This window comes from Ooceraea biroi, chromosome 14, assembly GCF_003672135.1.
Source record: "Ooceraea biroi isolate clonal line C1 chromosome 14, Obir_v5.4, whole genome shotgun sequence".
Classification (NCBI taxonomy): domain Eukaryota; kingdom Metazoa; phylum Arthropoda; class Insecta; order Hymenoptera; family Formicidae; genus Ooceraea; species Ooceraea biroi.
Window position 1 is genome coordinate 4670174 of NC_039519.1, and position 23658 is coordinate 4693831.

Consider the following 23658-nt stretch of genomic DNA (forward strand, 5'->3'; position numbering starts at 1 on the left):
TTTGCAGTAAGAAGAATTCTATAACATATTAAGTTGAAACAAGTGTACGTTGTATTTCTTCATTCTGAAGAAATCCATTCTTGATGGTATTTAAAAGAAATGTGTCGGATCCTACGGCTCACGATCGACGGAGGAAATCATTTACCATTCTTACCGCGACCTCTTTTGCTTCTCGTTCCTTTTTTGTATGGCTATACTGAGACACACGTGGAGAAGGAGAAAAGAAGTCGCCCGCGCGTGAGAACTCGGAGAGGGCTCGTGGGAAAACCATGAAGGTGCGTGGCGCTTCTGATACCAGGGCTTCATGAGAGCCCAACAAGTCCAAGTTCAACGCACTGGTGCTCTCTCAATACTCTTTTTACGTCACTCATCCCCTTACGACTCAGTAATCGGGTAGATTAAAGGGACAGGTGCATAGCATGAAATTCTTATACCTTTGAAAAGAGAATATATTCGAATTCTTGATCAGTTTAGTATTTGACTGCGCGTGGATACGTAATGTTGTATATTAATTTTTATTTCTTGATTAATGTTTATATATGTAGTATTTCTATCTATATATTAAATTTTTCGTTATGAGCTATTGTTGCAATCTGAAAAAATAGTTTTGTTATTCTAAGCAGAAGATTTAGTATCATACTGCTACTTTGATATGTAAAATATCAGTGTTGTGCAATCGCTAGACAAAACTACTTAATTGTAAATGCATTTTTGTCTATTGCTTGTGGAATTACTTAAGGAATTAGATGAAGGGTGCTCGAATATTTTTCAACGGATATCTCGTGTATCCCAGAGAGCAGGATAGCAGAAATGACAGAAGATGTCAAAACCACAGGACGGAATGACAAACCCTTAACAATAATACGACGTCATTCGTGATCGACTAATATGTGTCACTTCAAGATAAAATGCCTAACGACAGATTACTACTTATTATTCCACCGTAATTCACTGAGAGGTGTGAAAAGCATTGTAAATATAAATTAGTACAAGCTTTTGTATCAGGCTAGCAGGAGTATTAGAGTGATCCTTGAAATTCGATCGGAGATCCTTGACCAAGCCCCAAATGTTTAAAGAAAATGGTGGATGGAGATGGTGGATAACGTCTGCTACGTTGCAAGAAGAATTTTCACAAACGGAAGATTTAATCTTTTTTTTTTACATAATAGTTTGATATAAATGTTATATATTACACAATACAATATTATAAAATATATAAAAAAGTATTTATCTATGATTTATATATTTATATAATTTTTGTCTTTATTCTTTATCTCTTACCTTTATTTATTTTATTGTCGTGTACTAAAAATGTGATTGCATAACAAAGTTAATCTTTATTATAAACGTATTTTGCGCTATTTGTGCAAATATTACTATTAAATTGCAAAAATACCTGCATTATTGACAGATAAGCATTCATTTGTTATCGATTAATTATTTTGATCCAATCTGGCGTCAGCGAATAAAGTAAAAATGTAAAATATGAGAAATTCCATCTATTTATTTTTATTAAGTACGTAAAAATGTAAAATGTAAATGCAATATTATATATAAACATTACTTATCAATAGAAATTTAATTATTTTTAACAAATATTTAAAGTGGACAAAACAGTATCTATAAAATTACAATTTATAAATCTCTATTTGCAAATGTATTTTACTCTAGACTATTATATTATGTCGAAAGCATGCGCTAATGGAAATTTTGAGGCCTCTTATTATCAGGTAGGTATGCTGTCGAGAAAGTAGCGGCGTCTACAATCCTCCCACGCCTACTGTGACCACTGTTATAAGTACTTAATTTATTTTATATCGGTTACACACATCTTGACACGTCTAATATTAAAATATGTCGATACCTTTCTTGTTAATGATATTGTTAAGGAGCGAATCGAGGTGTGAAGAACGTTGTAAACACGAATTAATTGAACAGCTGATATCAGGAAATCAGAAACTGTCAAGAACGTCGCGAAGAAAGAAATACGACTTTCGTGTCAAAGAGTGTAAATTTTCTTGTCCATAGTTAACTAGGATTTTGCGACACTTTTCAAGCCGATTTACTCGATTCCACAACTTTCTTACTTTACATCTGTTGATTTTTTTCTATCATCATTAGAATGTATGAAATCATATAAATAAAAAAGGATTAAATCCCCGAAATTATATTAGACGAAAGAAAGAAAGAAAGAGAAATTTTCATAAATATAAAACTTCTTGCACATTATAATGCACTTAAGAATTAACTTCTTTATTAATTACACTCCAGTAATATATTTGCACAATTTTGCATGTAATTACACAAGTAAACTTTACATCTTCAAACTTTTAACTCGTAACTGAGTTGTCGAGATGCTTTATATAGCGCTAATTTAAACTATTTACGACGTTGATTCAACGTTCTCGCGAGTCGATCATCATTAATAGTCGAAAGTATAATATTGAATAATGTGAAGCACTACAATCCGTGCATGCGCATACATGCCCGCGAGTGTAAAAAATAAATATACGTTTCTTAAAGAGGGTTTGGACAAGGAGCTGATTTATGAGTGCCTCTTCAAGAAAATCATTCGAGCATGTCATTCTTATTAGGGGAACAGGATATTATGGAAGTATCTGGAAAAGATCTTCATGTTTACTAGTATACTGAACAATATTACATTGCTAGCGTGGAAAAATTGACATCTTTGTTTAAAATAAAATCTGTTATATTGAAAATGCATACATTATTCAGAAAATATTTTTTTATGCATTTTATGCATAAAGTATATATTTTTCAATATAAATAAAAACGCACATAAGAACATATTTCACATATTTCATTCACAAAACAGAACGTTAAAAATGCAAATATTAGATAATTGTTAAGTTATTAAAACTATCGTCTAATGAAAAACTTAATTCTTTCATTATGCAAGTTTATATTCTAAAGCTGAAAAATTTAATAATTAAGTAAATTAGTCTTTTCAGTGCACTGACTAATTACGGAAGCGTAATTAATAGGATTACGCAATAACTCACGCCTTGCGGGTGCCTGCGCCCCGAAGAAGCTTCTTAGCGCCGAATGATTCCCTAGTAACCCTGAGAAGATTTGATCTCTCTTCGAAGCTGCTTTCTCACGCCCGTGGGACCTGTTCTTCGATTCCCACGAGCCTAACGGATGAGGCTTTGCCTTTCCACGAAAAAAAGAAAAAAGAAACGTAGGGAGGAAGATCCATAATGTCTTCCAAGAACTTTGATACCTTGGATTTTTCAACGACCGCGGGTGGATGCTTGGTACTCATTCGGGGTACGAAACTACTTGATAGATGAAGCTTTGAATTTCTCTACCTTGTTTCAGTAAATTAATTATACAAATTAAGTACATAAATATGATACATTGACGAAAGAATTATTTATTAATTCCATTCTCGTGTTAATTTTATGTACATAAATTACGCTTTTTATGATATCAAATTGTATAAGAAGGCAAGTCTAATTTTAATGGCAATTTGATTACACAGTGGGTAGACAGAAATATATCATGTATTAATGCACTTGCATACGCAGCAATGGGAAAATCATCCCTCGCTTCTTTACGATGTTGTAGAAGAAATAGAAAGAAGATTAGCTTGGACAGATTCTCTTGAATACTGAAATAATTTTTCGGGGAGAGAATTGTATCATATATGTTTCATAACGTAGATTATTTTCGACCATCGTGTCATAGTGCGGATTATTTTAGCGCGACATTTGAGTCCTATCCGCCTTGTCGTGCTGGGAATTATCGACACGATATTCTGCGGGTTCAAAGGTCCGCATGTCTATATATCGCGCGCGGAGGGAAGACCGCGAAGGTGGCCCCGAGGTTCGAACCCTCTCACGACCCCTCGGCTATATCGAAAGACGCCTCCATGGAGGACGCCGCGATCCTGCCTTGAGCGTGAGAACGATTCTCGCCCACGGTCAAATTCTGTCGATCGAGTATTAGGGCATCAGGGCTTCACAGGAAGAAACCTTAAGACTCGTTTGGCGAGATGCGGAAGAGATACGGAAGCTTGCATTCGGATAAACAATACAAGAATGAAGCAACAACGGTAGAACCAGAATGCGATATTTTAGATCGGTGTCCTATGATCAGCCGATATATTTCCATGATTCCTCATTTAAAAAAGGTGTTATAGTGTGTGCCGATTTTTGATTTTATAAGCTAATTATAATATTTAACGCAAAATCACTAAAAAGTTGAAGTTAACTATTGTTTTAGTTAAATTTTTAAATATTCTCAAGTGAGACGGAAATTCTGACCGAACTGAAACATTTTGTGTTAGTGGCCTGATTCGCCTTTTCATATTTTATTTAAATTAGGACGTGAATCAAAACGATGAGGGTAAAAGGGAGAAGTTATTATTTCTATATTAAAATGCATGGATGTTACATAGATACGCAGATTATGTTATTCCCAAGGTAATATTGCAGAATAGAGTTTTTAATTATAGATCAAGTTAGTATGGATTTCAAACAAAACAAAAATATTTTCGGATCCTATACATGATTATTAAATAGGTTTGTATTAAAAAAATATATTTTACTTGAGGTTATATTATTCCAGTATTAATTATTCGGTCGTAAAACTACGAGAAAATATATGAAATATTAATTTCAGAAGCAGAGATCGAAGTTGATTCAACTATATGGAATAATTTTGAACAAAAACAAAATTACTATACATCTTTCAAGAAAATAACATTATTTTATTTATGTCTCTTATTTTATCTATGATTAAAAATTTATTTATAATTCAAAAACTTATTTAGAATAAAAAAGAATTAATTTATATCAATTTCTGTTGCAGATTACATTTAATTAAAGAATTGAAGAAAAATAACGATTTCTATAAGATAAATTTCTATAAAAAAACTTTATAAATAGTGCATGGGGTTTACAGAGGTGAAAGGGTTGATCTTTCTAGTCGAGTTGATCTACTTAGATACCAGGAAGGTAGGACAATCGAGGAGGCGGCATATCCTGCTGCTAGGACATCGTATAAGGGTTTTATTATCAACCCTCATTTCTATACCTTCGTATATAATCGATGATCTTCGTTATCTGCTCGTTTCTATTATTAATAAAATTGTATACCAATCTGTATTCTTGAAGCGATAGCGACCAACAAATCTAGAATCTGTTTCTCTTTTCGTTAAAGAAGATTTTTTAAATAATATCAATTAAGATATTTTTTAAAGTTATTTTTATAACTGTATGTGATATATGTATGTATGTATGCATACATGCGTGCATATGTTGTAGATCGGCCATGTTTCACTGCTTTACATCTTGGACAGTGTCACAGGATCCTGACATTTAACTACCACGTGTCGTCTGAACTTTTTTACGATGAGGATAATATGGAGGGCAAGAAGTGGCATAGGGGTTGAATACGTGGGCATCTGAACGAAGAATGTAATGAAAAAGGCCTGCCACGTGACCTTTCTCATCAGAGATGCATACGACGTAAGAAGGCTCCAACCGAGTCTTCCTGAAGGGGTTAGTCTAATTAATCACGAAAGAATAATTTGATAGAGTTTATTTACTGTTACTGAGAGATAGCTTCTACGGTTTTAATGAAAAGTATATGTCGTTTGTGGCGTATCAGTCATATGGCTTAAAACTGTTAAACATTTTACTATTTTTGTTTTAGAATGCAAGTGACATGATGCAAATGATTTTTTAACGACACTACTAAATGTTTATTTCAAGTGCGTTATTTACATTATTTTCATATTTGTGAGAGATAAGATATTACCTTACCCGAGTAATGATATGTTACTTTTTAACTTCTTTTCGATTAGATTTACAAACACTTAATACAATTTAATGCTTAATATTTTAATTACTAAGATTACAGTTTTACTTAATTTTTTTCGAAATATGAGAAAAGCTTTCTTGCTTTAAAAACACGTGATTATAATTACAGAAGATATAGTTTTAAAATGTAAAATTTAATGGGACAAATTTCTTGGACAGATTTCAAAATAACGTTTTCCGTTTATGTCGAGAAGACAGATTGATATGTAAGGATTTGACGTGCTGCGTGATCACTCATTAAAAAAAAGTGTCAACCTCTGTGCCTATGACTGTACGTGACAATGAATAATCGATGTGTCTTACTTCCACACATGAAGCAGAGCAGCAGAAAACGCAAGGAGGATTCTCCTTTGGTTGTGAGTATGTGAGTATGGGGTAGAGGAGAGAGGGTGACGATATTCGGCATGCTTCACCCGAAATGGATCGAAGTTTCTAAGCTCGCACGAATTTCAGAGGATCAAGAAAGCAGAATGGAGAATGAAAAACTTCTTACTATCTAATGCTCTCACACATGTGATGCAGTGATTTTTTTATAGCGTTATTACAATAACATAATTACAATAGAATATCATAGAAAAATGCGATAATTATGCGATATATTTGCATACAGTTAAATAAAATATTTCTGCTTTTCTGGACTGGAAAAATAACATATGACATATTGTGAAGTTTTATTAGCAGACTCGTGTAATGTAATTATTTTAAGTTATAAACTTGTGAGAAAAATTTAATAAAAGTTGATAATAAAATATATAATTTGATATTCTTTAATATTTATTATTGATACATTGTACATGTTTTATTTATAATAGTTAGTTTGTTAAATGTCGAAATCAGTCAGTATAAGACGTATTTATTAAATATCTTTAATCAATTTTGAAACAAAGTTTTAGTTTAACATCCGTGTATAGTGGCTTTGCACTATTAATTAATTAGCAAGTACAACGGGTAATTAAGCGGGTAATGAAATCGTTAATAGCGCAATCAAAAGGTTTAGGGATTCAAGTTGTAGGTCGTACCACTTAAGGACAAGGGAAACATAAGCGAAAAGGAAGCAACCGGTTCTTTTTCGACTATAGCCCAGTAAACGAACCATGACCCACACCCATATAATGGTCATCCACGTGTGACTTCTATTCTTATGCACCATAAATTATATCGCTTGTTAAATGTATTCGTCCAAAATCTACTTCAACTTTCACATCTTTAATAATTAATCGTACGTGAGAAACAAATAAATGATTTAAATTATACGTTGACAAGTAATATATAACAATGTATAATAATATGATATGTTACGATACATATTGATGCGCAATATATTGCAGTATTTGCCTTACAGTACAGTGTAGGGTACGAGAACAATTATATAAGTAGTTTAAAGATTTGTCATCAGCAATGTCAGTATTTATTCTAATTAATATATTGATTTATCATTGTCTTTAACATGTTAATTGCTTCTGTATAGAAGTATTAAGCTAAAATACCAAAGCAAGATACAATAGAATATTTCACAACGGATTTGTCACATTTTGCTCTGATATATAATATCTTAGCATTGGAACATTGGCTGAATTTTAAACGTACGTGCGCATTCGTGTGAATTCCGCAGTGCGCAAACGACGCACGCGGGACCGGAAAGCTCGTACACTTATGAAAATGCATCGTGCATTAGCCAACGATAAATTTCCGCAGGACAGGAAAACGAGTACAGCATGGAATATTACGCCAAATACCGCATCATAATTAATATCTGTGCGTGAATACGCGAATACGCGCCAACTGATTATACGACGAAGTAAATCTAGTTGTGCATGGCACGATTGAAGGAAAAAATGTAATGATCAATGGATCTCGCAAAGTCTCGGTTCCCTTAATGTGAAATAATTTATAAAATATTATTTCAAGTAGTGGCTTGATATGAGATATGAAATAAGATGATATAATAATGTAACGAGACAATTTAACGTGATTGATATATAGAAATAATTATTTTTATCAAAAACTTAAAAAGATTATTTGAAAAACTTGAAAACATAAATGATGATAGTATATCAACTTTCAATCCATGAATGTAAATGTAGATCACGTCAGACAAACCGAGAGTTTATCATTCAAAAGTAATTAACAGCGACACTTAATTACATTACGAGCACACTGAGACAGATACAATTTCTAATAAATGTGATGTACGGGTGACGTTATACGAAATTAATTGTACACGGAAAATGAGAATCTCCTGCTTTGTCATTTGCTAATTAAATATGCGGTTCGTGTCATATAGAGGTTCCCTCCTGGATACCTTTTTGGGATTAATTTACATTACGCAAGATCAGTCACGTTTGCTCGTTGTAATATCATTGTGCGGTGTTTGTTTCTTTGATATTGTAAAATGTAATTATTATTCTTTACAAAATATAATTTCAGAATTAATTGTGTTCAACCGGTATTATGTGGTGAGGATTGATGTAATTTCATGGTGCTTTAGATTCTAAATGCATTGCCGCTGCATATCAACAATAACTGACTTGCTTCTTAAAATCTCAATTTAATCTGTATATATGTAAAACAATAATTTATATATTTCATTAAAAAAACTCTTTTAAACTCAGTCATCGACAATATCAGGGATCAAAATATCATTTTGATTTGTACTCGATTTATTCGCTTAATTCATTGATCAATTGACATTTTCTTTCAAGAAAAAACTAATGTCGTTTAAATAAAAGAAATTTACGGAAATGATATAAGTGCTGACTTGATGGAAAAGCAAAAGCCATTTTTTAAAGGTCAAGTTATCAGGACAACATGTTATACGTGGAAATTTCAAAGGCTGTAACAGTAGACAAACTTAGCTCGCGATCGATGGGACTTCGATCACTCGGTTGAGCACCAGGATTTCATCTTATTTTAAGAGAACGGGAAGCTCAGACATGCCATCGCACACATAGGGGAGAGATCTAATTAAAAGTTATAAAAGTATCAGATAGTTAGGAGAGTAACACTGGTAGCAGGTTCAACTACAAAGTTGTATAAAAAAAAATGTAAAAAGGCTAATTATGTGGGTCTAGAAAATCAGGCGTTTAGGAAATACAAGTAGGTAACTTTCCAAAGGTTTTTGGGATTTTACCTGACCTAACGGCCTTTTATGGGAGTCTCACGCTAGTGAGTCTCAGGCTAGTGCAGTCAGTGCAGATAGTCCACGAGTAAAGCAATTTATTCTGTTCTCAAAAAACTATTGTAAAATTATAACGAGGTGAGATTCATTTCCATTATTGGCAAAGCCAGATGTTTATGCCAGTGTTTAGAATTAGTTTAAAATTAACTTTTTATTTTATATAGCACGCGTGCGTTATTATCGTATTATAATACATTTTGACTTAATTAAATCTATATTTTTATATTTTATAGAAAAAGTATATAAAATTATTAAAATAGATTGTAGTATATAATATACACGTATTATTAAATATATGTGTAAATTATTTCTCCATATATATCCGCATAATTATCTTCTACAAACATCTTTAAAATTCTTTATCTCGTAAAATATAAAATATTAATTGAAGGATTTTATTAGCTAAGTAAACTATCTATCTCGTTCCTCTTTTATATACATATATAGAATCGGCAATGTATTCAGTTGCAATTATGAAGAAATCGTTTCTGGTGAATTGCCTGATAATTCATCCTATCGATTAGCCTAGCATTAATAAGATATCTTTCTGTGGGATAGGTAAACGACCTTTACGTGAAAAGGAGGAGACAAATGATCGAGTCTCATGGACGAATGATCAAGGCCGTTTCCCATGGTTGGGATAGGTCGATGCCCGGCACCACGAAGTTCATAAAAGAGCTCAAGGGAGCCTACATTTTCAGTTCGTCGGCAGTTTTCGAGCTCTTTGGATCGTTTCGTGTTGAACATACATTTGTGCACACACATCTGTTCGAACATTTATAAGAACTTTTTCCTCCGTTATGCTTGAAATATTACATTCATTTACGTGATTGGTTTTTTGCACAAAAAATGTAGAAAAGTTAATTATGTAAGTTTAGAAAATCAGGAGTTTAGGAAAGATGCATAAGTAGCTTTCCAAAAGTTTTTGAGATTTTACCTGACTCAACGGCCTTTTGTAAGTCTTACGTGGTTAGTGCAGATAGTGCACGAGTATAGCAATTTATTCTGTTTTCAAAAAAGGATTGTAAAATTATAACGAGGTGAGATTTATTTCCATTACTGTGGAAAAATTTTTGCAATGATCATGATTATATAATAAACGTATTTTATCGCAATAAATACATTTGTAAAATGATGATCATTTTGCAAAGAAAAATCTTATCGCGCGCGTAATAAATGCGTTGACGATAGACATGATCGATCCATGATAGAGCTTATCGCGCACAATATAGTATGCATTGTGTAAAGATTACTTACCCGACGGATGATTAGACTGTAGATTGTAGTCATCAACCTGTAATGTGCTGTTCGGTCCAGTTCTGGAGAATCTCACTACGTGATATTGGTTGTCGTTCACTTTCACGCCAACTTCGCCGATCGGATGGTCGTTGGTGCCCATGTTATATACCGCAAAAACGTTGCCTTCCACCTATAATACGAATAAATTAATTTTGTGTAATTTCTTTATATCACAGTGCCTCTCTTTCAGTTTCTGTCAATATAAATTTTATGTCGACGTAGAAAAAATGATGTTCGTTAAAATCAAACAGTAATTCTTTACATTGACATCGTTTCGTAAAATAAATCTATATACTATGAAAGAGCGCGATTTGAATAAAATGTGTGAAAAAATTAAATCTTTTTTGTTAATATGAAAATTAATTCACTTTTTGGCTGAATTATTATTTACAATTTGTTAAATGCTGATATTAAAGAATGCAAGTAAGGTAAAGAAGCAATTTGGTGAAGTTTGGTAACTTAATAATATTCTTTGTAGATTTTATTCAATAATAATACTTATTATGAAGAAGGAGGAAGGAAAGAAAAATATTAATTCAATCATACTGTGTACTAACAATTTCGATCTCAAGATAATCGTTACTCGATGCAGATTCTATCCTAAGCAGCACAGCATCGTTGACGTTAGTAATGAAACCCAAGGCTACGGTGTCTTTCTTCATTTCTGGTCGACGATCGGGCGGAAAGGTATACGTGATAATTCCTCTTCCAGCTCCAAATTCGTAAGCGACAGCCTCTGCGAAAAGAACATTTTGACATAAGAAAGATTGCTTCACATCTTATGATTAAGATATCTTAAGATTGCTTCACATCTTATGTATTAAATTTTAATGCTAATTTTATTTTAAATTTTTGAATTATCTTGTCTCCAGTATAATCACATTGCCGTCTTACAAGTCAAACTGACATAAATTTTTATTTTTAACTCTCTATTTATGAAAGCGAGACTCGCCATATCTCGTCGAGATCGTTACATTGCCGTCTTGCAGGTCAAACTAATATAAATTTTTTCTTTAACCCTCTATTTATGGAAACACAATACTCGCTATATTTCGACAATCACGATCAACAATTTGGAAAAATATTATTTGGAAAAATACCGAATGAAATAATAATAGAAATATCGAGTTGTAGCAAAACTCGTGTTTTTTAAGTTTAATATAACGAAAAATGAATTATGTTTATTAAAATGTGACAAAATGAATTATGTATAATAAAATATGACAAATGTCTCTTACATCTAATTCAAATAAACATCTGTTATACTTTTACACATTAGTTTTACATTTACATTAAATTTTTAACACATTAATAAATCTCTCTCTTTCTCTCTCTCTCATTTTTCTTAAAGGGGATAGCGTTGAGAAATTATTGAGTACGGTGCGATTATAGGAGATCCAGATAAAGTTTTTTTCTGTCTGTTTTTTTACCATCATTGCAAGTGGCTCCAGTAAAACTTGTCATATCACAGTCGCATGTGTAGCTGTTCCATTGCTGTACGCATGTGCCATGATTAGCGCAGACATCGTGAGTGCACTTCTTGCCAGGATGCAGGTTGGTATAAATGTCACATCCGGATGTGATGAGAGAACTCGGTACGACGGCATCTGTAATAAGATCAGTGCTTTCCCCGCTGAGATCCAACGACGCCAGACAACCCTCGAATCCGTGACGACTGAGAATCTGCTTCGGTAACTGGCCATACTGCGACTTTTCTACTCCACCTGCGAAATGGGAGAGGCATTAGTTCTCTTTGATGAGACTTGATTCTGAGATTTTTATTCTCAAGTTCTCAATCCTTTGTTCCATCCACTGCTGTAAACTTTCTACAAAATGCTTTTTAGCATGCTTTCTCCGTTATGCGTTATTTCATATTTATTTTTTCGTCTTTTATATATAAAATTTTTACACATAAATTTATTACTAATTAAATAATAGAATTTTATTAAAATAAATTATTTTTTAATATTATTCATTTCAGATCCTGTAAATATCAACTACAAACGTAATACAAATTACGCTAAACTACGCTAGTAATCGAAACAGTTGTATCATATATCGTTAAATTTTTAGGCAAATATAAATATATGAGTTTTCCTCTGGTACCATTCTGGAACCAGGTCGTAAAATTTTCGCTAAAAAATACTGTCCATCATCTTTCATTGACATTTTCACATAATCATTTATTCCTACGCGCTGAAATATTGAAAGAACAGATGGCCGACATTCACAACTTTTATCCATCCATTTATCGCGTATCATCGCGATATGCATACGCAGCTTTGACAGAGATAAAATTGTCAAAACACATACGATAGAATACAATGATGAAACATAAAATATCAAAACGAGCAGTTAAATCGTGACCGGTCTCTCTTGCAAACGCGCAGCCTCGCGATATCCACGATTCTCTCGCAATCGCGGCTGCTCGACGGACCGGGACGACCGCATGTCCGGTCGATCTCGCCGCCATAAATCCTGCGGGACCGTCGCTGGTCGAAAATTATTTCAGGCCGTACGTCGGCCACATATTATACCCTGTATGCGCGCGTGCAGGAACTCCGAAACGCAACCGCGCGTTCAATCAGCCCGTATCCAATGTCGATATCTCTCGGGCAGAACGCGATAGTATTTAAGAGCAATTTCATGAGCGAAACCATGGTGTAATAAAAGGTACGGTGAATGTAATAAAAATGTACGCAATAAAAAATGTAATAAGAAATATATCTAGATAAAAGAAACACGCGTGATTTGTTAATTCTAGAAATCATTTGGACAAAATTACTGTTCCAGAAGATCGATGTGGAATAATATAATAAGGCTTGGATTATGTGACAAGATTCATGTACAAGTTTGTTCAAACAGAACTGCAATTGCGTATTGCAGATGCATTGATACACTTTCGCAAAAAGTAGCATTAATGCTGTTCGATGCCTTTCTATCCAATTCCATCAAACGTAACGCTCACATGCAGTTTTGCGGTCGTGGAAGAATAATTGATGGTCTGATTTGCTAATTTATGCCCGCCCGACGGTGATCAATAGATTTATTAACAAATTAAGCAATAGGGAGGACGCAGATCTAATTAATGGTGATTCATAGCGCGATGCTAATCCCGTAACTGAATTTCAGATTGTTGGTACACTGAGGTATTACATATTGATCAGATGGACTGTTATGCAGAAATGCAAATATCCGCGTTTTAAACATTTTTTCATCATATTTATGCAAAATTGTAACTAACGCTAAATCCAAGTACCAATTTTATTGTATTATAAATATATATATTTTTGTTGTTATTAATAATTCATTATTATTAGAAAATCTCTCTCATATAATTCTCACATGTAATAATTACTACTAATAATTTATTGTTAAGAAATATTGTTAGTTCTTAGATGTTTTTGTTAAAATATAGGATTAAAACGTAAATGTATTTAATTATTATTAAGAATTTAGTTTAATTTCATTGTTACTTATAATATTGCAATAACAGAAAATATAAAACATGTTGTAGAAATCTAATCTAGAAAAATCTAGAAAAATCTATAAATCTATAAATCAGTTTTGACATTTTTTATTTGTATGCGATCGTTAACGTGAAATACAATCAAATATAAGAGTATTAAAACGAAGAAATATGGACAAGTTTTAATCAATCCTTCTTTCTTTCAACACTCTGACCTTTTATACACACAATAAAACACTTTTGATAAAATGTTAATTATCGAATCTATAGGCGATTGCATTAATTTCAAATCACCATGAAATGTTAACAATTTTGATTAGATAATAGAGTGTTATTGATTAATTGTTATAGTGTTAAAACATGATCGCCGGTTGTAAAGTAAAACAATAAATACTGACCATGCCTGTCAGATAACATTTCCAATCAATAAATTTCAAGAAAGATAAAAATTTCAAGAAAGATATTCGCGATATAACTTTTTCGGTTTTTATAAAAACTGATTATTCCCGAATATATATTTGTACATTTTCTGGCAAGATAGGATTCTGAAGAAATCCACGATTATAAGTCTTTTCGTCGTAGCTACATTGCTTTGTATAAGCATCACGAGTAATCTTAGATAACTCGAGATAACAAAATAGCTAAATTACAGAGAATAGCACTGATGTGTCTATTATGTAGATACAATTGATTATTTCTTAGGAGTATTTTACGTTATTATTACGCTTGTTGACTGTTCGAGATGCTTGTCCGCTTGCATAAATCTGGAAATTGTCATGTGATATCTTTGCGCATTTTATTTCCCCACTTCCTAGCCTTCAAATTAATTGAGCAATTGCATGAGTAGTAAAAAGTTCCAACATTAAATCATCCTCTAACTAATAGCAGAGTAAATTAACGAATGCGCAATATTGTCGCGAATCATTAAGTGCTAGTTGCAGTCGCTCTTTTATTAGTTGAAGGTTTGCCAGTGCTGTCACACGATCGAGAACGAAGCAAACATTTTTTAGTTTACGAATTTATTATTTATTTTTTCCATCAAATGCTAAATTTTTTATTTATATATTTTATCATTATTATACATATTTTTACGTAGTCGCTTGGAACATGTTAGGCTAAAGTAATCCCTAAAAAAACTTTTTAAAAAAAGAAAAAATATACGTCAAGTACATAAAAACTCCCAACTTTTAGATTAAAGTAATATAAACTCAAAAAAGAATGAAAAATCAAAAGTATTATTAATTTCTTAACTTTCACACTAATAATCAAGGATATAGAATACTACTTTTTTACACTTTTAAATTTCAATTTTTTAAATGCACCCAGTCTTGTATAAAAAAACAAAATTGTTTACTTAAAGTAAGCTTCTATAAAAAAATTAAACTCTACACTTTTGTTATATTTTTTACATAGAACGTCAATCTTCTGGTCGTATTATTAATGGTGGGCTAGCATATAATAAAAGGCTCTGGCTCTTAAGTATACAGATGACTTAACAAATTCAGAATAATTATGAATGTGACAGGTTAACCGCATTCAACCGGGCCTTTTGTCTTTCTCGAATAAAACAAACTCGGTCACTCTTATCAGCGAGCTATATCGTTTATCACGAGCAACGTATTTGTCGAGCTGTCATTAAATCGTATTAATCGTCAGAATGGCGGGCTCCATTCTACTTACACATTTAATCTTTCATTTGCGGGTGCGCTGTGGTCGGCAGCCGGATGTGCGACTCGCCGAGTTACTTAAAATCACGGAACCGGTCATACCGTACGTCAAACAGCGCATCGTCATTGGAAGTGCACGAATTAGAGACGCACTGAAATTATTAAGCCTGTCGGTGTTCACATTTCACGGAAATCATTCTTAAAGTTAAAATATCACGGCGCGTGATAAGAAGATAGTCGCGTGTAGATCGTAATTGACGATCCGTGAATTTCATAATTTCTTTTTCGTAAAATTTTATTTTTCATAAAATTTTGCCATATTGAACGTGTCTCGAAATTATCGGTCGCCATGCGTCTTCGCGATCTCGTCTTTAACGTTTTGCTGATCTCGATCGTTCGTTTCTCGACGGCATTGCCGCCGCTCTACCCGCCTACGCCGGATAGATTGTTGATCTTGCGACTGTTGCCAGAATCGGTAAGGACCTTGCATAGCATACCGGACAGATGGAGGATAATGCACCATCCACCATTCAGGGCACCGCAGATGGAGATCCAGATGATGAAGGGTGAAGTCTCACCAGACGAAAATTGGATGTTCGCCAACGAATATAAATACTCGGGCAGGGATTATGAGTACGTACGAATATGAACAATCATATATAACAATATAATAAAAAAGATATAACAAAACTTTTCTACACAAAATGTTCAATTCGGCGACCAGTCTGATTAAAACTTTGAAACTTTGACAATGAATAAAATTATTTAAAAAAATAATCCTATTCTAAAAAAGGCGTGTAACTTCGTGAAGTTCTTTTTTATCGAATATTGAGGCCTCTAAAAAAATTTTAATGGCTAGAACTTTTTCATTTATTGTTTTAACGAATTTTAAATCATCGAGAACTCTAGGCAATATGCCAAATAACAATATAAATAGCACAGAACTCCTCGGAAAAGAAAAAATTTTAATGGCTAGAACTTTTTTATTTATTGTTTTAACGAATTTTAAATCATCGAGAACTCTAGGTAATATGCCAAATAACAATATAAATAGCACAGAACTCCTCGGAAAAGAAAAAAATTTTAATGGCTAGAACTTTTTCATTTATTGTTTTAACGAATTTTAAATCATCGAGAACTCTAGGCAATATGCCAAATAACAATATAAATAGCACAGAACTCCTCGGGAAAGAAAAAAATTTTAATGGCTAGAACTTTTTCATTTATTGTTTTAACGAATTTTAAATCATCGAGAACTCTAGGCAATATGCCAAATAACAATATAAATAGTACAGAACTCCTCGGAAAAGAAAAAAATTTTAATGGCTAGAACTTTTTCATTTATTGTTTTAACGAATTTTAAATCATCGAGAACTCTAGGCAATATGCCAAATAACAATATAAATATCCCAGAACTCCTCGGAAAAGAAAAAAATTTTAATGGCTAGAACTTTTTCATTTCTAAATCTAAAGGATTTTCAATCGTCGAGACCTCTTCGCAATATGCCAAATCCTCCATTCTTAAAAAAGCCGTGTTAAATCAAATTGAAATCATTGTTGCCTCTTTTCCGCGACGCTGATTAGTTATCTCGATTCACGTTGTGCGTTATGTTCAGTTTAGATTACCATCGCACGGCTGTCTTCGCGTGGAGGTTAATAATTTGGTAGAGTGTGATAATTGTGCATATAATAAATAATAGATATAAGATATTATTATTCGAAAACATTATTAATATTGAAAAATAAAATAGCGCGCGCCTGTGTTGTACTAGTTTAATAAAATAAATGTAAATAGAGGTATATTCACATCACACAAATTTTTCTCTTACGTACTTTTTGTATTACCTAGACTCGATGTACATTTCTACCATATAAGAAACTTAACGACGTCTATCTTTCATCTTCTAAATCAAGGAATAGATGTATATAAAATAATACATTTTGATAATATTAAATTGTACATGTTAACTAAATTTATTGAATTATAATATCAAATATCTTAATTAACAATTGCAATGAATGTCTAAACACTGCGATTGGCGTGCGGTATATATATACACACACACACACACGCAAATATCGTTCTTCTCAGAGAATATATCTTTATCACGATTGATTAGATCCCCGACACTGAGGATTAACGACAAGAAAATTGAACATGGCAACGTGAAAGCGAACGAAAACGAGAAAAGCAACAATGCCGACATTCAAGAGAACATCCCGCTTTCTGACAATTGGGTCCCGCCGATTGGCTCCAGGAATGTTATTGCAGGGCCACAGTATTGCGACAAAGGACAAAGAATGGATATTAATGGAAAATGTAGAGGTGTCATAGAGTCTCGTGCCTAGTGAGTTACATACTTGTACATGACTTACTTAATTTGAACACATATCCATAATAATTTTTATAATAATTTTTCAATTATTCTTCATATGTAAAAATAGAAATATATATTCGGTATAAACTTATTGATGTACTTAAATAGTTTTATATGTTTTTTCTGTTTTATAGATAATAAACAAGAGGCAAACGATTAATTGGAAATAATAAAAACTGACTTCACGCACATTAATAATAACTTAACTTTGCAAAATGCTAAAGTATTGAGAGATTATTTAGAATGTGGAAAGCGTTAAAATGTAAATGTGCATGTGTGTAAAATTTTCCTTTGTTCTCTATTAATAAAATTCTGTAGAGGCTAAGTTAACTGGTTCGTTACTAAATACATATGTCTAATAACAAATGTAATAGACTAAGCAAGGATGATTAATAATTCATTAAACTAATTAAGAATCCAATGCATGGATGATGTATTTAATTTGTATAATAAACGGATTGCAAATGTAAATCACGACCGACTAATTAAATTAAATCAATATCGCGTACCCGCTATTATTTTATTATAGTAATATCTGAAATGGAATTGTCGAATGGAATCCTAATTAATTGTATCACTGCGCGCATGACAAGTGCGTTAATTAAAAGAAGCAAATGCGCGTTCATATTATTATAACAGAACATTATATATGCATTGTAAAAATAAGCTGATCGTCAAAAGATCGAAGAACGTCCTGAAGAGTTTTTGGAACAGCAAAAACTGCATCTTGAATCGTTAGCAAATAACTATATACTTTACAACGTGGTCGTTACTAAATTGATTGATCTCTACTCACCTATGTACAAAATGCCATCAAGATCGAGGTTCTCGTTGCTGCCTTGGCTGTTGACAGCGGTCACGTGATCGTCCACTGCAAGAGTATGCCTCTTTGAAGCAGGTCTACCGATGCTGACGGCGTGCCATTTGCCGTCGTTCAATTTGGACTTCGAAGTGTCCCTGACCCTGACGGCCCCGTCGCCTAGGTCAAACACGTAGTGTACGTGTCCGTTAACCAGCTCGACCGCAATGAAGTCATGTTCCCTTCCGGCGTTGTACAGAATCAAGCCATTTGCCTCGCGCGTTTTAAACTGAAAAATAATTCATGTATGAGGCGCGGCAAGTCATGCAAAATCTGATCGAATAATTTTTTTTATGATTGATAATAGAACCTTTACCACCTGAAAGAACAAAGTGAAACATAGTCACACATTGTTCAACAATCCCGAATTTTTACAATGTTACTTTCTCAGTGCAAATGCACTTTGCAGCGGTCACCTGCAAAGCGCACTTGCACTTTTTCTCCTTATTAAGCTGTTGCGTGCATAAGAAATCAAAGAAATTTCCAACCAGTTAAATTATCTCCAGAAGTTAATGTCAATCACTATCAATAAACCAGTGTTCCCAGTAAGCAAACTGTCAGCAGTATGTCGACAGATTGGCAGCAAATTCAATCAGAATAATGCAACAGATCCGGTACCATCTGTGTCCGCATTAAGATTGTGTTCTGCCAGCAGATCCTGCTAACATGATCTGACAGCAGATTGGCGACAGAAACCGAGCAGAGCCTGCCGACATAACTACACTGCGCAGATCCTGCTCTATTTCTGCCGCTAATCTGCCGCCAGGTTATGTCGGCAGGCTCTGTTCAGTTTCTGCCGCCAATCTGCTGTCAGATCATGTTATAAGCAGGATCTGCTGGCAGAACACAAGCTTAATGCGGACACAGATGGTACCGGATCTGTTGCATTATTCTGCTTCATATCTGCTGCCAATCTGTCGACATACTGCTGACAGTGTGCTTACTGGGTGGATTTTGTACCCAATCTGTGGCCTCTCTGCTCACATATTTTGTCGAACAGATTTTGCCAATGTCTGTTCTTCGCAGGTTTGGCTGACTGGGTTAACTTATAAAAGTATCAGCTGCTTTTACCTGGAAATAGATATTGGTCTCCACGTATGCTTTAAGTACCGGAAGTCCTACGAAAGTGTGCTTGGAAGTGAAGGTGACTGGATGATGAACCGGATGATTCCTCTTTCCGAATTTACCGGTGACCCTGATAATGGGTGTAATGCCCTGATGCGAAGTTTGATGGCTCCCAACGCTGCGTGCAATCTCCAAGTATGGATATCCGTTGAACCAGATCTGTTGCAGTTGACCCACGAAATGTGGTATGTCTTCGCCGGCGTGAAGATATCCGCCCACGTGGAGAGTGCGGAATTCCAAGACGTTCTGCTTTCCCAACTGCGCCTCAGCTATATTTAACACAAAATAATTTGTCATTCTTGATTATATTCGATTAATAATAACACGATGTTTCAAATAACTAACGTAATTATCGTATACATAAAGTATTTGAAAAACATCAAGTGTTTTACATTATTCCAATTATTTAAGGACTATTCTTTTTCTCACATGATATAAAAGCATCAGATAATTGTATTGGGTTGGCCAAAAAGTAATTGCGTTTTTTTCCAATAGATGGACATACATGTCTTCAAATGTAACTAACTTCATTCTAAACCGCAAATTCATTATGTAGGTTAACAACTCACAGTTCAAGCTTGTTTTACAAAAAGAAAGTACACGATTTCGTTAACAATTGTTTCTTTGCCGTCCATTTCAAAATGGAAAATCAAAAAGAACATTTTCCTCATATTTTGTTTTATTACTTCCGAAAAGGGAAAAACGCTGTGCAAGCTCATCAAAAGTTATCTGATGTATATGGCGAAGATGCTTTAAAACTGCGGCAGTGTCAAAATTCGTTTACTAAATTTCGATCTGGAGATTTTAATGTGAAAGATGCACCACGCTCAGGAAGGCCAATCGAAATTGATGATGACAAAATAAAGGCACTGATCGATTCCAATCGGCGTTTAACGACCCGAGAGATTGCTGAGAATCTTAACATATCGAAATCGAGTGTTGAAAACCATTTAAAACGACTTGGATACATTAGTAAGCTCGATATTTGGGTACGACATGAGCTCAAAGAAATTCATCTCACCAAGCGTATTGACATCCGCGATTCTCTTTTGAAACGTGAGGAAAATGATCGATTTTTGAAACGTATGATAACAGGCGACGAAAAATCGTCTACAACAACGTCAAACGAAAAAGATGGTGGAGCAAGCGTGATGAACCTGCTGAAAGCACTTGAAAAGCAGATATTCACCAAAGAAAGATTATGCTGTCAGTCTGGTGGGACTTTAAAGGTATTGTGTATTTCGAGCTGCTTGCAAGGAATCAAACCATTAATTCAGACGTATACTGTCGTCAACTGGATTGCCATCAAACAGAAACGTCGAGAATTGGTGAATCGCAAAGGTGTTGTGTTTCACCATGATAACGCTAGACCACGTACAAGTTTGGTCACTCGTGAAAAATTGTTGCAGCTTGGATGGGATGTGTTACCATGATGTTACCACATCCACCATATTCGCCAGACCTGGCACCATCAGATTACCATTTGTTTCGTTCTTTGCAAAACGCCTTGAATGGTAAAACCTTTACTGCTGATGAGGATATCAAATCGTTGTTGGAATTGTTTTTTGCTGAAAAAGATAAGAACTTTTTTGAGCGCGGAATCATGAAGTTGCCTGAAAAATGGCAAAAGATAATCAAACAAAATGGACAATATATTGTTTAATAAAGTTTTTGTTTCCCATGAAAAATTCGCCTTTTATTTATATAAAAAAAAACGGAATTACTTTTTGGCCAACCCAATAATTTAATGAAAAAGGACAAAGAGTTAATTAGAAGATAAGTGGAAATACGGGGATCCGCAGATCTGAGAATAATATAAATACTTTAATAACACACGCAAGCCAAGAAACATTGCTCCCATGAAGACGTTGGCTTGCTTACAATGTTAAAATATGCGGACAAGAATTCCGAATTTTGGCTGCAAAATTTGACTTGCAAAAATGTGCAGGTTTATAATATTTCGGCAGCTAAACAAGCTGAACTGTGTCAGACCCAGAAACCATACGTGTCATGCTGTGGAGCAATTATCGTTGTCCCAACGCGATTGATTGCACTGAAGTAAAGGCCGTGCAGGGCTACTGCAGCAATTTAGGCTATTGCCGTCTAACTCAATATTGCTGGCACTCGCCGTCAGCCAGTTTAATAGGGTGATCCGGGGGACGCAGCTTTACGAGGGCGGCTATTTCGCGGTGGGTACTGTAGTGGGCTTGTTTTGTAGGGGCTAATTGGGATCGGGTTGATTGGTGCGCCAAGAACGTGTGGGTCACATTATCGATATTAATAAGATAGAGTCGCCTATGGAGGCTTGATTGAGCCACCGCTTCACTCCGCGGACATGTTGCCAACTGCGTTCATGCATTTATTACAAGGTGGTTACAAGCAAAGATATATCAATGTTATTTGTTCATCGCACAGTTGGAAAATTTGTGTTTTCTTGTTAAAAAATATGCCGGTTAACATTTTTGTGTTAAATATTTAACACATTCATGTGTTAATTTAACATGTTGCCGTTGTGTTAATTCAACTCAAGTGTTAAAATTTTAAAACAACTAAAAAAAGGTATAAAAATTACACATTGTGCACCTATTTTTAATTTTACATAATAGATATGTTCCGTATTATTAGTGACAAGTTTTATCTGTTAAAATTTACAGAAAACTATGTTGAGAGTAAAGATGTATGTAAAAATAACTTTTTTTTCGAGTTAATTTTATCATTAAAAATATGTTGATTTTACACAAAATTTATTTCAAATTACTTCACAGTTTGCATTCATTTTGGGTTAAAATATTAACATAATATTAGTGTGACCATTTAACATATCCATAGTATGTTAAATTAACACAAAAATTTATGTGAACCGTTTGGGATATGTGATATCTGTTAAATTTAACACAAATTTTTCACCTGTGCGCTCTAGCGTGATTTTTGCGGGAATATTTAGTGTTCCAGGGGGTCTATTACGTATCTCTTCACGGAGTGAAAATGTGAAAAATGACCAAATTTACTAGAATATTTATAATTTAATTGGTCAACACCTAGTAAATTTGCTCACTTTTCGCATTTTCACTCCGTGAAGAGATACGTAATAGACCCCAGGTGATCATTCTGGGATACGCATGGAATCTCTTATTTTATTTATACTAAGAGAAATCTCCTTACTTATTGCTTTTCTATTAATTTAATTTTCTTTCAACAATAATTAAGGATTATTTTGATAAATTTACATTACACGCAAACCTAATCGTTCACTAATCGAGAGTTTTTCGCGCGCGCGTCATTCGCGGCGAATGGGTATCGAGAAGATTCCTGCGAAAGTTATTCGCGGTTAATGGAATTGCGCGGGATATAATTTACTTTATACTTGAAGCGCCGCTTTGCGGCGGAGTGCCGCGGATGCCGCAGACGTCGACCTCATCGTCGATTCCGGATGCACTTTTCTCGTTGCGCAGCCGGCAGCGGCGTGAAGTGCATTTCGAGGAGTCGGCACGATAAAAAGCGCATTTGCATGCCTGCGATTTGTAATCCGTCCGCTGGATGTTGGAAAATCGATCGCGCCGGCTCGTATCTACCGCTCGTAAATAATACGGCCGGTGAATCGGCGTAAACAGGGAAAAATCGACGGTTTTAGACCGGGGAGAATTCCCTACGTCGCGCGTCGGGAAGGATCTCCGGAAGGAACGCGTGCTTCTCTTCGAGTATTGATCACTCGACTACTCTCGAAAGATAAGAAAAAAAAAACATTCTTACGTAGAACCGTGAAGATGTGCAACATTGCAAATATTTTTACGCGCATGCAATTATGCCCGCAAAATGCAACACGCTTGACGTGCT

General features: G+C 34.2%; 2 protein-coding genes across 9 annotated transcripts in view; one reads left to right on the top strand and one right to left on the bottom strand.

Annotated features, from left to right (window-relative positions):
* Nucleotides 1-23658, bottom strand: part of LOC105284454 (neurexin-1) — a 262747-nt gene that overhangs the window by 12970 nt on the left and 226119 nt on the right. For all 8 annotated transcript variants that reach the window (XM_026975018.1, XM_026975012.1, XM_026975015.1 and 5 more), the window contains 5 exons: nucleotides 19771-20093; nucleotides 18637-18928; nucleotides 11757-12050; nucleotides 10884-11062; nucleotides 10285-10456 (listed from right to left, as the gene is read on the bottom strand). In XM_026975018.1, coding sequence (XP_026830819.1) covers nucleotides 10285-10456; nucleotides 10884-11062; nucleotides 11757-12050; nucleotides 18637-18928; nucleotides 19771-20093 — 1260 coding nt within the window. The remainder of the gene's footprint in view (nucleotides 1-10284; nucleotides 10457-10883; nucleotides 11063-11756; nucleotides 12051-18636; nucleotides 18929-19770; nucleotides 20094-23658) is intronic.
* Nucleotides 15540-18311, top strand: LOC105284453. Its single transcript, XM_011347943.3, has 3 exons — nucleotides 15540-16095; nucleotides 17583-17810; nucleotides 17975-18311. Coding segments are annotated over exons 1-3 (513 nt in total). The 5' UTR covers nucleotides 15540-15811; the 3' UTR covers nucleotides 17976-18311.